This window comes from Nestor notabilis, unplaced genomic scaffold (genome assembly GCF_000696875.1).
Source record: "Nestor notabilis isolate BGI_N333 unplaced genomic scaffold, ASM69687v1 scaffold2131, whole genome shotgun sequence".
Lineage (NCBI taxonomy): Eukaryota > Metazoa > Chordata > Aves > Psittaciformes > Psittacidae > Nestor > Nestor notabilis.
In genome coordinates, this window is record NW_009914937.1 from 11,978 (window position 1) to 23,581 (window position 11,604).

General features: G+C 39.6%; 1 protein-coding gene across 1 annotated transcript in view; it reads right to left on the bottom strand.

Annotated features, from left to right (window-relative positions):
• Window positions 1-1,054: 1,054 nt before the first annotated feature.
• LOC104413003 (KH domain-containing, RNA-binding, signal transduction-associated protein 2) overlaps window positions 1,055-11,604 on the bottom strand; it is a gene marked incomplete at both ends in the record, with an annotated part of 56,025 nt that continues 45,475 nt past the window's right edge. Inside the window, 2 exons of the mRNA XM_010023884.1 lie at window positions 1,055-1,250; window positions 3,688-3,815. Of these exons, the coding sequence (XP_010022186.1) occupies window positions 1,055-1,250; window positions 3,688-3,815 (324 nt within the window). The remainder of the gene's footprint in view (window positions 1,251-3,687; window positions 3,816-11,604) is intronic.

Below are 11,604 nucleotides of genomic sequence, written 5' to 3' on the forward strand. Positions count from 1 at the left end.
TACACTATCAAGGAAGGGTATATTTTTTAAGTTCCTTTTTTAGCTGAGCTTTTTCTCATTAAAGATGGAAACTGTGTTGAGGTAAATAACAACAGAGAGTAACTTTCTTCCTTTTTTTGCGGCTGTTGTTCAGTTGTGACTCTTGGCATTAACAGAATGTGTGTCCCTGATCTGAAGTGGCCGTGATCTACTCTCTGTAAATACAGATGGTTGAGTAAAGCTTTATCAACAAAGATTAATTTCTGTTTCAGTTTACTTTTTTTCTGTTCTAAGACTATTAATTGAATAAAACTTCATCTTCTCAATTATAGTGTATCTTCTCAACAGTTCTTCTTACGATAGAATTACAGAATGGGTGGGATGTTCATTTCACCCTTGGATTTGCCACAGCTGGAAAAAGTCAGACGTCGTAACTGATAGTACTTTACTCTCTACCTGGATATCTGTTGTTATGGTGATAGTTCCAGAAGGGAACATTAATGAGGATGACTTGAAAGCTTTGATGTTTACAGAACAATTATTTTTAACATCTCGTAAGAAAAGGTGACAGTTCCGCTGTTTGCTAAATATGCATCACTGTATCAGCTTTCATGAAAAGTACCTGAATTTCTATTTGTTATGTATCTGTAACACAATGCTGAATACAAATATACATATATATATTTACATGTAACAAAAAGGTTTTTGAAAAACAAAAGATTCGTTTTCTCACAATGGATATTATCTGTTATTCCTAAGAACTTGCCTACAGTAATGAGTGACTTTTAATTATAATATAATCTTTAGAGTATCTGTATTGCTCTTTCACAACATCCTTAGATCTACCCAGCATGACCTTCTCATATCCAAAACTGTGCTGTGAACAATTCTACGAACCCACATCACCAAAACCACAGCTCTGGAGACACCCTGCATCGCCCAGACTGTATTTCACCAGCAGGTGTAAGCAGCAGAGACAAAGGAATTATTGACCTGGAGTTCTCCAGACCAGAGGTACTCTATGTTCACCGCAGACCTTGGCTCACACATGTTACGAATGCATGTGGTTACTTACATATTCTTCATAGGCCTCGTGTGCAGGTGGCGGGGGTGGTCTGTAGCCTGGGACAGCCGGGGCGCCCCTTGCGCGAGGTGTGGGGACGCCCCTCGCCACTGGTGGGACAGGGAGGGCTCCACGGGTCACCGGTGCTCCTCGGGGTGCTTGGGCACCTCGACCAGGCGGGGGAGGAGGAATTGCACCACCACGTCCCCTGGGGGCGGCAAAAAGGAATGATCACCTTGGCGTGAATGGCAAGGGAGGACACAAAAGTGCTACTGCATTTTAAAGGCTCTTACACTTTTACTAGTATTTAAAGTGTCATATAACATTGGCAGCTACAATGTCAAGCACTTTTAGGCAATATCTCAGGCAGAACTCATATTATGGAAAAGCATTATTTTTAAGCCACCCAGTGCCTTTTACACCTCATCTTGTTGCTTGTACTAATGAAATTCTGTATCACCATAGTTCACAGGGCTGCAGAGTTACTCCAAAGTAATTCTGGAAAAGAAAGTGAGAAACTTTTTCTGTTGCTCTCAAACTATTTTATGACAGCAGTCATCACTCTCATTCCCATGTTTATTGGTGGGTGGGAGAAACTGATTGGCAGAATATGCTGCAGTATGGCAGAAACTTGCAAGGCAAAGAAGAGCAAGTGTATAAAAGGAGAGTGAGAACTTTTCTTTCCATCTAATTTACTTCAGCACAAGGGAAGTGTAGCACAGGATTCTGCTTTCCTCTACTGTGCAGAAAGAACAGCGCATACAGAAAAGTGCAGAGAGGTTTAGCATCTTCCCGTGTATTTATACTATATTCACCTTTCTGTAAAATACTTGGTAAGTCAGAAGAAGTTGTTACTGGTTAAAAAGAAGTTCTTGTAACTATACCATATGGCTCCCTTAAGCCTTCTCTTTTTCAGGCTGAACAAGCCAAATTCTCTCAGGCTTTCTGACTGGAGAGGTGCTCCAGGCCTCTGACCATTTTCATGGCCCTCATCTGGACCCACTTTAACACGTCCATGACTTTCTTGTGCTGGGAACTCCAGAGCTGAACACAGTACTCAAGGTGGGGTCTCATGAGAGCAGAGTACAGGGGGACAGTCAACTTCCCTGACCTGCTGGCCACACTTCTTTGATGTGGCCCAGTATATAGGTGGCTTTCTGGGCTGCAAGCACACGTTGTCTCCTTTTCATATACCAATATCTTCAAGTCCTTCCCTTAGGGATTGCTCTCAATGCCTTCATACTCCAGTCTGAGCTGACACTTGTAATTACTCATGTGCAGGACCCTGCACTTGTTCTTCCTGAACATCATGAGGTTCACATGGCCCACTTCTCAAGCCTGTCAAGGTTCTTCTGGAAGGCATCCCTTCCCTCCAGCTTATCAACTGCACCACCATAACTATCATTATGCTATTACCATAAATTATTATCATAAATATTTATCTTAAATACTTCAGTTGCGTTTGTTTTTTGTTTTTTTTAATATTCTCCTGGGATATCTGACTGGAAAATAGGCAAAGCATCCAAGATCCTTTATCTGTGCAACTGATACAATCAGTTGGGTATTTTGCAGGAGCCAGCACTCCACTGATTATGCTTTGAACCTAATTTAAAAGCTGTCAGTCTGTTGCAGTGATGTCCTGAACGTTATTATTAAGTCAAGCCCTTCAGATATCTCAGGTGTAAGGAAGACTCATTTCTGAGTCCAAAAAGAGTTTGTGTGGAAGATGGTCATGAATGCCAAGTGTAAGAAATCCTATGTATGTGCATCATATTACTGGTAAAAAATTCCATTCAAGAAGAACTGAGAGAAAACATGATGGACACCTTCAGGGGAAAAAAGAAAGGTCATAAGCAATATCAACCAGTTCAATTACCAAAGAACAACTCCTCTGTCAGCATGAAATAAGGTACCTCATATCCTGTTTCCTCTAAAATAAAAGTGGATTTCTTAGGACTTATCCTGAAATGATGTCTTTGGACACCTAGAAGTTGCTAGGTAACTTAGGTGCCCAAGGCAACAGATTTCTTAAAGGTTCACAGTGAAAAAGGAGTCTGAAAGAGTACATTGGCCTCATGAAAAAGCAGAGCTGTTACCTATATTTGCAAAAATACTTGGAAGAATTCAAGAAACATTCATACATCAGTGTTTTTAGATGATGACAGTCAAATTCATATAAAACTGTTAACCAATGCAATAGATAACATCTAATGCAATATATATGTATTATAGGTATAGTACACATAACAAAAAAAAGTAATTGTTTCACAAATAAAGTTCCACACAGACTATGTAGCCTTTTCTGACTATACTATTTCATTGACCATCAATCTTCTGCTACTGACCACACTGATTCTGTGCCGACAGAGCAATATTCTTTCCTGGAAATATCCTTTCACCAGCTTGATAATCTGCTCTGATTTGTTGTTTGATATCTGTACACCACTCACTGCAGCCTGTGAACTATAGGTCATAGAACTGTAGGCATGACATAGACCATACAAGTTATCAGAAGGAAAACATTCTGGTTCACTGACCATGATGTCTACGTGATTTTCTTTATTTTATTTTTTTTTTAGATACGTTTGTTTTGCCATTGGTTATACTTTCTAAAGCCATTAGCATAATAGTTCAGGTTACCATACCTTGAAGGAGCTGCAGGTGGCACACGGATCCCCCTTCCTCGAATGCCCCGTCCACGTGCTGAATCCTCAGAACCGTTCAAATATGACAGTTCTCTCAGCTGCTCCTGGCGAATTTCATCGTTATAATCCTAAAATGCAAAAGGTAAAACTTACTGGAAGTTTGTATTTTGGCTATCAAAGCACCCAAACCAGAAATCTTGTGTTTTAAATTTTTTATTTTGAAAGTTTGTGTTTTGGCTGAGCTGCCAATACACCCAAACCAGAAATTACATGGATGGCATTTGGGTGAATTGTTCTGCATTATCACCTGCATGCTGAAAAAAAACATACAGTGGGAGCGGACAAGTACCTATAATAAATGGACAGACAAATTTATATGGGGAGTGAAGGTGGCCACAAAGAACATGTACACACAGAATAAAACACACAAGGCATAGAAAGCATAAACACAAAGCATACATCAAGAAGAAATCTGTATACAAGATGCAAATGGACTTTCACACATAAAAGATACCAATCTCAAACTTGGAATTACATAAAAAAATGCCTTTTACGTACGTTCTGTATTTTTTGGCAGACACTCCTGGCTACCTTTATGCACTTAAAACACAAATTCCACATTACATTGCACCTTAGTATACAGAATTTACAGTAGAGTAATTTGATTAGATGATTTAATCCAATACCAATTAGCATCACTGAATGCAGCCTTCAATTATTCTGTTTATCCACTAAACAACTTTTGATAGGAGAAGGAGCTCTCTCTTTAGGGCTCATAAGTAACAAAGATCTGTTTACTATATAAAATTGTTAAATGATACAAAATAGGCCCATTCTAAGAGTGCGGGGTATCAACTCTATCACTGCAAACTCAGTAAACAGAACATCAGATGAATTTCCTTTTCTTACTGATACAAAATACATAATATTGGGCAATTTTTACTTATTTTGTAACCTTTGACTCAGTCAAAAGTTCCTTTTCTTTAGCTTCCTTCCTTTTGTGTTCTGCTTTTTGCCTGATGATCACAGTAATAAGAGCCCAGTGCATCAGCCGGCTCAGAGGCAGCACAACTGTGTGACAGATAATTAGTGTTTCAAAACATAAAGGATTATTGAATTTCAGCCCTTGAGTTTCTCCATCCTTCCACAAGCAACTGCCACTGACTGTCATGCAAGAGTCTGAAAATACTACAGTGCTACAGTGCCTGCTGTCCTGGATGGGTGACTGTCCAGGATGTACAAGTGACACCTCTTTTTATCCAAGTTAAAGACCAAGCGAACAGTTAGATGGAATCAGTGTTCCTTCTCCCTCTTGAGGAGGTCCAGGAAATGCATTTAAAGATATGATGCTGATCTTTTGTGTTCTAGGAGAGTGTTAGTCTGGTCATGATTTCTCTTCTAGCTGGAGTAAAGTCTATTAATGAAATTCAGAAAAAAACCTCATTTATACAATAAAGTGTGTAATACTTGCAGCAGAATCATAATTGAAATCAAATCCCTAATTTGCTAGTAAACCAGTTAATGGCTTTCAGTTCACACCAATCCCCAAATCCTTTTCCACATTTTTCTACTATTCTAACATTAATGGTAATAAGCCACGGACATCTTCCTAAATCAATGCCGTGTGTAAAACACAGAGGGAAAAACACAGATAGAATCACCGATGTCACATTTACAGCAATTGCTGAACAGGTACCATCTACTGTGGATTGCTTAGTATCATCTATTATGCATACTGGCTTTACAAGGATTAGGACTTCCCACTTGCTGATGAAGTTCACCCTTTGGATTCCACACCATTGCTGGGACTGCACTTCATTAATAATGCAAGAAAATTTTGTAAGAGAAAGATATGGGGAAGATAAGGAAAAATAAGAAGACAGAAAGGATCAGCAAGGGAAAGAAACTGCAATTGTGTTGCTCTCTCATCTCTTTTTTTTGGAACACTTATAAATGAATTCTACCAGAAATTGCCACAAAGCTGCTATTCCTTCCTCAGATACACATATCATTTAAAATCTTGGTATTGATGAAACAGAAAATCCAAATAAAATTTAAAACATACAGAAAGATCTGCAAATCTACACCATTGTGCTATGCAATGCCCTTAGTTTTTCTACAGGTTATTTACTGCGTGTCCAGTTAAGAAGTATCTACAATGTATTTTGAAATGCAAGGTAAAGACAACAAAGTACATGAAGACTGCGATTAAGATGCTGGGATGGGATCCTGAGATCCTGAAAGAGAAAGATTTCAGTAAAAATTTATAACTCTGTATAGATCAATTATCTTATGTTCCATTCATAAAGCATAATAAAGATCATAATTTCTAAACCTAAAATCTGAAATTTTCAACAGAAATGCTCAGTTCAACTCCTTCATTAAGCAGAAACATAACACTGAATTAATCTTTCGTAACTGCTACATGAGTTTAGCTAGAGTACCCTGCTGAATATTTAATTGTAGCTGAATTCAGAAACTAGCACAAGAGCAAAATTATGCTGCTGAAGTTTCATATATATCTAGTCCCAAGAGAGAGCACAAGATGTTGCAAGATATACCTGTACTGAAGAAAGTATAATGAAGTAGGTACACACTGCAGTAGTACGTTGTGTTTCAAAACAAACCTCTGACTCCTCATATTAAAACAAGCTCATGGGAAATGTTCTGTACTGCTCATCTTTTCTTACAGCTTTCTAATAATCTTATATCCAGTCTATCAGCTGATAATCTACATTAGTCTATCTGTTTTGCTCTTGTTTATATCCTTAAAGACATTACTACCTATAAACAGCTTATCTATTTACTGATTATACTAAAGGTGCCATCTACTTGTATCACAGTGGTCAGTGTTTGCAAAGAACTGCAGTAGGTGAGCTAATAACCCACGACTATTCACCTAAACTTGCATCTTGACTTTAGAAATACCAAGGATTTACAATCTTAGCAAAGTCAGTAACACCAAGGCCACCATAAACTGTAATGTTTATGTAAGTGCCTTAAACCAAATTACATATTCAGATAAAACTTTCAGTATTCTAAAGTACATGAACATGTTTACCCCAGATTACCAAAAATATGTTTATTAATGTTGGCTGGGAATGATTAATTAGGCTGCCTTGACTGCTGTAGAAACACAGGAAGTCCATTAGCATCAGAGTCAGACTGGTGGCAGCTCACCCAGGGCCCTTCTGGCAGCAGCAGTAGAGAGGTGCGGCAAAGAGGGAAAAAGCACATAAGCTGCTAGAGAACTCAATAAACCATTTTGGTAAAAAATAGCAAGTATGACGCAAGCTGCAAAACCTGATCTGAATTAACAAGAATATGTAGTGACAAGGGAGGACAGTTAATAAAGAAATCAAAGGGTAAGGCATAGATAGACGCAACGGATTTTGGGAATATATATCTATCATTAGCATAATAAAGGCTCATAGCAGTCAAGGATAAGTCAGTCCCTTAAGGACTGTGATCTCCTGTCCTGATGTGCTTCACATGTTTGAATTCTTTCCATGTGTTTGAATGATTTGCACTATTAATAAATATCATTACTCTTATCTGTGACAGCTGAATTTCATTCTAACTCCATAGTTAAGGGGAGAGTAATTTAGGTTAAATACAAGTTACCTTAAGAATGCAGAGTTATGTAAGTCTAGTCTAAAATTATAATTACAATTCTTAATATTGACACTTTGAAGTACTAATAGGGCTCACTTGGTTCCTTATACAGATGACATTTTATAACATACACACATTCCTTACACAGTTAAGCTAGCCATTTATCACGCGAAGAGCAGACCATCTTCCACGTACTGTTGCTACTACTAGGACAGACCTACAGATGTCTTAAGTCCACAGACAAAACAACTACATATGAACACTTTGCATTTAAGCCATCAAATTCCTTGATTTTAACTAAGTGAAAAAGTAGCCACACAAATAAATCCTCTTCTTGTAGCTATTTTCTCTGTAACTCTTCCCAAAAGTCCCAAGTAATTCAAATTTATGGCTGACTTATGCAGAGGTCCTATGGTCCTAGAAATCTCAGTCTGCACTGCCTGAACTACCAAATACTCTCTCTCAGACACGTAATATTCTTTGAAGCTCTGTGTTATCAAAACAGAGCACCACATTCACAGACATAGGCATGTCCCATCCTGAGATCTTCTCTTCTCAAGCTTAGGTAGCAGAAAGAAAACAGGATTAGATTTCCTGCAGCACTTCTGCATCCTACCCAGCTCCCAGCATCAGTAAAATAGCTCAAGGGCTCCATATTTGCACAGATTCACTGAAGCCAGAGTCTCCCCATAATCCTGATGTTGCTGCATTGGGGCTATTTTCAGGCAGTTTAAATCCCACTTAGCTTAAAATTTCCATTGAATACATGCTTTGGAAAACCCATACGCAGACAATAGGGCACAAGACTCAATGAATTTTAGATGGAGCTAAGTGACTTGAATATGGTCCTTTGTCTGTTTGTTTGTTTTCAGATGCATACTAATTTTGGACACTAAACCAGACACGTCCACATGCTCCCTTGTGTACATAAGGAAGCACTAAGTCCTTAAAAATAACTGGTAGTATGAAGTTCCTGGAGTTGCTGCTTCTTTGTGTTCTTTGTGGCCTCACAAGAGTGAGCTGCGCTATGATTCAGCTTCAAAGCATGGTAAGAACCACACAATCTGGACTCATGGGGTCAGGATCCACAGTTCATTATACTGAAGAGGCCAAGAACCCAGGAATCCTCACTTTCTAGCTGAGTACCTCAGTATCAGACTGTTACAAAAAAGAGCAGCAGCACTGGCTGCTCAGTACAAGAAAAGCTTGGTGAACTAAATTCTGAGTCAGCAGAGATATTTGGCATTTCCTGATATTTCTAAGATCCTGTTCTAAGACTACAATGCATTCAAAATGTAAATACATGGGACTTTTTGCTGCACATAGCCAAAGCCTTTCTCTATCACTGCCTACTTAGGAAACTTAGACAATTATGTCAGGTAAGTTGGCCCTCTCCATCACCTAAATTTGGGTGAGACATTGCCTTATCTGGGCATGCAAATTAGGTGTATGCAACGTCATTCTTTGTCTCTCTAATACAAATTTAAAGTTCACTGCAAAACATGAGATTAATCTGTAGCTGACGCCATGCCCAACCAAGCAATTCCTACAAAGTTCCTCAGAACCATAGGAGCTGGCTCTAGCCTACCCTATGTGGGTGTCTGATGGATATGGCACATGTTCTCAACAGTATATGGAGGAGCTCAAAATGGACAGCTGTTCTGATGTTCCTGGATAAGACCCATGATCTCTGAATCCATATTTAATGTATATGCATGGTTTCCTGGTTACCTGCAGTCAAAGCCATCTGTTAAGATGGCTTTTTGCCCATTTGCGGATTGGTTTGATAATTTCACTAGAGCATAGGTGCCAGGTAATGATCGGTTTAGACGGACAGCCTGCAGTGCACTGCAAGTGACAACGCTTCTGCCAGAAGTCCTCCTCCGTGACTCCAATATTGCATTAGCAACACATGCCTCTTTGCATTTGCCCATATATATTGGCACTTACGTAAGGCCATTTTGTGTGCATGCAGTTCTCTGGCAGCCAGTAACCCAAATGAATACATAAAAATATAAATATAATCCATATGAGCTCAAGAAATAAATTATTTTCTCTAAGCAATGAGCAACTTCGCCAGATCCATAGACATAAACATCATGCATTTTCCTTGCCGCATATGCAAAAAAATTGCTGTCTTTACCTGCTTATAGTCTGTCTGAGAAATAAACTTTAATAGTGTGGGTCACCCTTAGAGATTGAAATGCATAAAATAGACCATACATTTCTCACAGTAGCAGTCTGAATGTGTTGCAGCCAATATGAGTTTCAGGTTATAAATGCCTATGGGTAGAATGCAAGCAGACATAAGCTGGAGCCACGTACACTTGCCTTTGAGGTTAGTTGACAGCTGGGGGATTTGTCAGCTTGCCACAGAGAGCACTAACCCAAGCGTGGATGTCATTTTTCTCTTTGAGCATGCACAATTAAATCTGCCTGGCATCATCAGCATGGGGCACAGTGCTCTAGAAGCAGCATGGAAGAGAGGGGGGATGTCTTGCTTCTCAGCATCTGAAGAGAAGCTGCCAATCCCAGAGTGTAAATTGTGCACAGGTAACTGCTATGAAACTTCAACCTAGATATTTTAGTCCTTGCTAGAACAGAGCAAAATAAACCTCATTTAATTGTACAATCAAATTATTCTTTTTGTTTCATACTAAAGAAAGCTTTCAACAGAAGATGCTTCCAGTTTACATGGAAATGCTGTTAGCCACACAAAATGACCACACTGAAGATGGGCGCTCAACATTTGAAAAACTTGCAGAAACCTCTATTACATTTCAGCCATTTGCCCCAATTTGTTCCACTCTCTTGTTCACAGGCCCCCAAACTAATGGACACTGTGGTCTGTAATTCATTCAAATTACAGCTACAGTGCCACAGAAGTCAGTTAGCTGACAGCGTCCTACCCCTGAATTTAATTCTCAGTGAATCCTGGCTGCCAGAAACTTACGATCATTTACAGCTGTCACTTGAAGGGGACAAATAAAAGAATTCGTAGTATGAACAAAGAGCATACAGCAGGCTGCAGGAAGAGTGGTGTGGCCACGTACTCCTAAAGAAATCATTACGGATTCACCCTGGATGTTTGCACTAGCTCCTAGGAGGCAAGGGATGTGATATGACTGATCTCCCTCTGGGAAAACCCAGTTGCTTCAAAGGAGACAAGGAGAAGAGTAGAACTGCTACTGCTTTCCCCCAGATGTTTGCTGGTGCTCCACTACTAATGAGATCACTAATTGCTCTCAAGGCTGGACGTTTAACTGCCTACTATAGTCTACATTAAAGCCAATGAAAGGAACAAACTATACATAATACCCATGCATCTTTTTTCCCTCCAACTATGCTGGGTGGGTCCCATATTGCCTCCTGCTAACCCACAGCTGTAGATTTACAGCCCCCTTGTCAAGGATAACAAGGATGGCAAAAGTAGCCAGCAAAATTCAGACATGTTTACTCTTGCTTAGTGTGCCTGTCTCATCCAGCCTGGATGCAGCTATGCTCTCTCGGTCCCACGTGGCACATTAAACAAAAGATGCTGCTAGACCTGAAGCGACTGGAAAGAGCAATGAACGATGGTAAGTCTGGGCAAGAAAATATCTTGCTATGGGTTTGTTGATTGCTCTTTCTTTTATGGCTTCTGAATAATTCTATAATTTTAAAAAATCCCATTAGGTGATAATTTGTACATTGCACATAGCGCCTTGGGACTTAACTTGATACATGACACAGGAATTAGATTTCAAAGCAACGTCAGTATTTTTTTGACTTATTGCAATAAAGAGTTAGAAGAACTTGAGCTGTCCTGGCAAGTACTTGTCTTGGCAAGTACTAAGTCTATTACAAATGCAGAGCAGAAATGTTCTTAATAATGCTACTAGCATATACTGAAATGTATTAATAATCATAGTCTAAGTCAGGAGATAGACTATTTTAAGTTCAGTCACCACAGCCCTACTTGTAACATCCTGGGAGCAGGTGCTGGTGGAAGGTTGATTCATCACAGCCGCACTGTCTCGACAAGGGAGCTGTGGGGATGGTAGCATGGCCTGTCTCTTTGGTCCTCTGCTTTCCCAGAATAAGGATTTCTCCAGACTAATCCAGGTTATGGTTTAGATCCTGTGTGTGGATCCCTTCAGGAACCCTGAATTCCTCTTTGATCATCCAGTTTAACCATAGCCTGTGCCTAGGTAGGTTTTCGTAGGCTCAGAATAAAGACCACCCATATTGCTGATACTCTGACTGGAGCAGAGTTGTCTCCTCTCCTCATAGCACTGCACCTGCAGCAGCAGCAGCAGCAGC